Source organism: Poecilia reticulata, linkage group LG12 (genome assembly GCF_000633615.1).
Source record: "Poecilia reticulata strain Guanapo linkage group LG12, Guppy_female_1.0+MT, whole genome shotgun sequence".
Lineage (NCBI taxonomy): Eukaryota > Metazoa > Chordata > Actinopteri > Cyprinodontiformes > Poeciliidae > Poecilia > Poecilia reticulata.
Window position 1 is genome coordinate 26,126,577 of NC_024342.1, and position 1,119 is coordinate 26,127,695.

The following is a 1,119-nucleotide window of genomic DNA, read 5'->3' on the forward strand; positions in this document are numbered from 1 at the left end:
GTCAATCAGGGTCAGTTAGGGTCAATCAGGGTCAGTCAGGGTCAGTCAGGGTCAGTCAGGGTCAGTCAGGGTCAATCAGGGTCAGTCAGGGTCAGTCAGGGTCAGTTAGGGTCAGTCAGGGTCAGTCAGGGCAGAAAATCTTTTGAGCAGGTTTGACTCCAGGTTTAATCTGGTGTAATGGAGACAGACAGGAAGTGAAACAATGAGCCTGATGGATTATCATGGGATGCTAACAGCTAATAGCAACCTGCTAGCGTTAGCTTTAGCTTCATATTAACAACCACACGATCATTTCAGAGGAAACTAAACGTCACTGACCTGCAGCATCGTCTGACTCCTGCTAAGCTAACTGCTGCAGTGAAAGGCCACTTCCTGCTGTGAACGTCAAAATAAAAGCACTTCCTGTCCGTTCATTTAAATGGATGTCCGCCCCTCCCAGCCGTAATAACCGGTGGTGGTTTCAGGCATGGCGGCGCTGGACAGCAGGGCGTCGGGGAAGATGGGGATGCGCGCCGTGATCTACTACATGACCACCACCATCATCGCCGTCTTCGTCGGGATCATCATCGTCCTCATCATCCACCCGGGAAAAGGCTCCAAGGCCGAGTTTGGGAAGCAGCAGACCATCGAGCAGGTCAGCCCCGCCGACGCCTTCCTGGACCTCATCAGGTGATGTCAGACTCAAAACGTCCCGACGTTGGACCAGCCGGCGGGCGAGTCGCAGCTAAACGCTTCGCATCGTCTCGTTTCAGAAACATGTTCCCTCCGAACCTGGTGCAGGCCTGCACGCAGCAGGTCAGTGGTCCGGATGAGGAGGAGGAGGAGGAGGAGGCGTCACCTCGTCTTCATCAGCAGCTCCTCCCCCGCAGAGCAACACGTTTATACAGGCAAACGTCTGCTGATCCGCTAAAACCACAGCTAGCCGTCCGTGTAGCGCTCTAGCTAAACGTTTAGCCGCTAAATTCGTTTTTGTGATGCAGCAAATGACGTTTGTTCTGTACCCAGAATGCATCACTGCTGACGGTTTGCAGTTTAAGCTGCTGGTGACCTGATGTCTACGATCAGTTAGGCTAAATTAGCAGAGCTAGCAAGAAAGAGCTTTAGCATTAGCTTCTGCTC

At 52.8% G+C, this 1,119-nt stretch overlaps 2 protein-coding genes across 3 annotated transcripts in view; one reads left to right on the plus strand and one right to left on the minus strand.

Moving 5' to 3' along the window:
* Nucleotides 1-1,119, minus strand: part of nadk2 (NAD kinase 2, mitochondrial) — a 25,611-nt gene that overhangs the window by 15,331 nt on the left and 9,161 nt on the right. The gene's annotated exons all lie outside the window — the stretch shown is intronic.
* Nucleotides 57-1,119, plus strand: part of LOC103474103 (excitatory amino acid transporter 1-like) — a 4,197-nt gene continuing 3,134 nt past the window's right edge. The window contains exons 1-2 of one of the 2 annotated variants that reach the window (XM_008424834.2): nt 57-669; nt 753-795. In XM_008424834.2, the coding sequence (XP_008423056.1) occupies nt 467-669; nt 753-795 (246 nt within the window). In that variant the 5' untranslated portion in view covers nt 57-466. The remainder of the gene's footprint in view (nt 670-752; nt 796-1,119) is intronic. The other variant, XM_008424835.2, reaches the window with a different exon arrangement.